The sequence below is a fragment of the Candoia aspera genome, chromosome 1 (assembly GCF_035149785.1).
Source record: "Candoia aspera isolate rCanAsp1 chromosome 1, rCanAsp1.hap2, whole genome shotgun sequence".
In the NCBI taxonomy this organism is placed as follows: Eukaryota; Metazoa; Chordata; class Lepidosauria; order Squamata; family Boidae; genus Candoia; species Candoia aspera.
In genome coordinates, this window is record NC_086153.1 from 189,531,110 (window position 1) to 189,534,396 (window position 3,287).

Genomic DNA, 3,287 nt, shown 5'->3' on the forward strand with positions numbered 1-3,287 from the left:
GTTGGTTGCATGTAGCCGGAGGCTTGGGCAGGATGGCCACTGGGGTGGCCTCTATCGCCGACGGGGAATTCACGGCGGCGATTTACGGGCTGATCCGGGCCGGGCGGTTCGCGGAGGCGGTGGGGATCTTAAGCAGCGAGTTGCAGAGGAGCTGCCGGTCGCGGGCCGGCCTCTCGCTGCTTGGCTACTGCTACTACCAACTGCAGGATTTCCCGGCGGCGGCCGAGTGCTATGAGCAGCTGGGGGTGCTGCACCCCGAACTCCACGAGTACCGGCTCTATCACGCGCAGGCGCTCTACAAGGCCGGGCTCTACGGCGAGGCCCTGCGCGCCACCGTCCCGTTGCTCGACGTCCCGGCCTTCCAGAGCCGAGCGCTGCGCCTGCAGGCGGCGGCCCACTACGCCCAGGGCGACCTCTCCAGCGCCAAGGCCCTGGTGGAGCTGCAGCTGGCATCCGCCACCGAAGGCAGCCCCGGCGCCCCCGAGGACCCCTCCGAGCTGCCAGATGCGGAGGTGAACATGGGCTGCCTGCTCTACCGCGAAGGGCAGCACGAGGAAGCCTGCAGCAAGTTTGCCTCTGCCATGCAAGTGCTGGGCTACTGCCCAGAGCTGTCCTACAACATGGCACTGTGCTGCTATGCTGCCAAGCAGTATGCCCCTGCCCTGAAGCATATTGCGGACATCATTGAGCGTGGCATGCAGCAGCATCCAGAGCTGAGTGTGGGGACGAATACTGAAGGCCTGGATGTCCGCAGCGTGGGCAATACATTGCTCCTGCATCGGACAGCCCTGGTGGAGGCCTTCAATCTGAAAGCTGCCATTGAATACCAGCTGTGCAACCTACAGGCAGCTCAGGAGGCCCTTACAGATATGCCCCCTCGGGCTGAGGAGGAGCTGGACCCAGTCACTTTGCACAACCAGGCTCTAATGAACATGGACAGGAGACCCACAGAAGGCTTTGAGAAACTTCAGTTCCTTCTGCAGCAGAACCCTTGCCCGCCAGAAACATTTGGGAATTTGCTGCTTCTGTACTGCAAATATCAATACTATGACCTTGCTGCAGATGTGCTGGCTGAGAATGCTCACTTGACCTATAAACTTCTCACACCTTATTTGTACAACTACTTAGATGCTATGATTACCTGCCAAACTGCCCCTGATGAGGCATTTCATAAGCTTGATGAACTGGCAGGGGCTCTAACAGAGCAGCTGAGAAAGCTGACCAAGGAGGTACAGGAGTCTAGGAAAAATCGAGATGATGAGGCTCTAAGGAAAGCTGTGAATGAGTATGATGAGACATTGGAGAAATACGTTCCTGTCTTTATGGCCCAGGCCAAGATTTATTGGGACATGGAGAACTATCCCATGCTGGAGAAAATGTTCCATAAGTCAGTAGATTTCTGCAAGGATCATGAAGTATGGAAACTTAATGTGGCTCATGTACTATTCATGCAAGAGAACAAATACAAAGAGGCAATTGGTTTTTATGAGCCCATTGTAAAAAAACACTATGATAACATCCTTCAAGTTAGTGCCATTGTTTTGGCTAACCTGTGCGTTTCTTATATTATGACTAGTCAAAATGAAGAAGCAGAGGAGCTGATGAGAAAGATTGAAAAGGAAGAAGAACAGCTTTCTTACCATGAACCTGATAAAAAGATCTATCATCTCTGTATTGTCAATCTAGTTATTGGGACTCTCTACTGTGCCAAAGGAAACTTTGACTTCGGCATTTCTAGAGTGATTAAGAGTTTAGAACCTTATAACAAAAAGTTGGGCACAGATACTTGGTATTATGCTAAAAGATGTTTCTTGTCACTGTTAGAAAATATGTGTAAGCATGTGATCATGGTGCGGGACAGCGTCATTCAAGAATGCATCCAGTTTCTTGAGCACTGTGAAGTGTACGGCCGAAATATCCCGACGGTGATAGAACAACCCCTTGAGGAAGAGAAGATGCACAGTGGGAAGAACACCGTTACCTATGAAGCCAGGCAGCTGCGGGCACTGATGTATGAAGTTATTGGGTGGAATAAGTAACTGCCGTAGCATTCACATTAAAAATGGCCCAAGTCAAAAGATCAGTGAATCGTGATGGCAGTGTTGACTAGGTTTCTGATCAACGTTTGTAGTACTTGAAATGAAAAGTGGTGATGCAGTACAGTTGTGTTGTAAAAAGTTCACAGGATTTTGAATTGACTTGGAATTATAGGGTAACACTTTTCACCCTTTTAAAAAATGCTTTTATTAAATGAGCTTCCTTTTCAAATATATTATAGGTATTTTTAACAAAAGAAGGAACAGATCTATAAAATTGGAATGTTGTGCTGTCCAATTATTGAGTAGTACAATGGAATGAATTTGTTATGAGAGATGGGGGTGGAGGAGTATGTATATGCTGTATTTTTCCAAAAGTGATTTGACTGCAACATTTCATTTAATCCAGGCCTGTAAGCAGCCCTTTGAAAATACCAAAAGCACCTTTCAAATAAGTATCATTTGGAAGATGAAATTGTCAACTTAAGCCAACTTAATTGCTAAATTTGGTAAGGGCAGAAAATTACCTCTAAATGATGTCAACCTTTTGAACAGTTTAAATTTTATTGTATGTGTGTTTAATCCTTTCACACTAATGCAAGTTGCGGTTACTTGGACACTTGCGGGTATTCAAGCCCTAGTTTGAAGCAATAAAAATGTTTTTTAAAAAGTAGCATGATTTAAATTTTACCAGTACCAACATGGGAACAGATGCAATATGTATTTTCCCACATTACTCTGTAAAATTCAGTGGAATATTCAGGCCATTTCAGTTTCCCAGAAGACTAATAGCTGCTTAACCATAAGCCAATTATTTGTCCAGGTTTGAATGGCACACTGGACTGATAAAGGCAAGCTAAGCCACCACAAGTCATGGTTTGAGTGTTTAAAACATTCCTCGACCACCACGTGACCTATGAGCTGCATTTGTAGGACATCCTCAATCCAACAACGATAAGACTTAGTGGTCACATGGAGTAAGTCATTGTGGGCTCATTACATGTTTAGAGCCTATAGACTTAACAGTATTTAATTGGTGCCTACATGTCATTTGACTCCCTCCTATATTAAACATCTGCACAATTTCAGGAAACCATGGAATCGAATCTTACCATCTATATGGAAGAGAGCAATAGGAAATTAAAATGCACTTCAAATTTACAGAATTGTATATTGTTCAGTGTAAACATAGTGACCTTTATTAAAAGTTTTTAAAAGTCACTTCATATTATAGAGGACAAAGTGCAGGCT

General features: G+C 45.6%; 1 protein-coding gene across 1 annotated transcript; it reads left to right on the forward strand.

Moving 5' to 3' along the window:
* Positions 1–2,777, forward strand: IFT70B (intraflagellar transport 70B). The gene has a single exon (XM_063318133.1). The coding sequence runs from the start codon at positions 33–35 to the stop codon at positions 2,037–2,039; it is 2,007 nt and encodes a 668-aa protein (XP_063174203.1). The 5' UTR covers positions 1–32; the 3' UTR covers positions 2,040–2,777.
* Positions 2,778–3,287: the final 510 nt, after the last annotated feature.

Coding starts and splice junctions, on each gene's coding strand:
- IFT70B (XM_063318133.1), top strand. CDS start 33: ATGGCCACTGGGGTGGCCTCTATCGCCGACGGGGAATTCACGGCGGCG.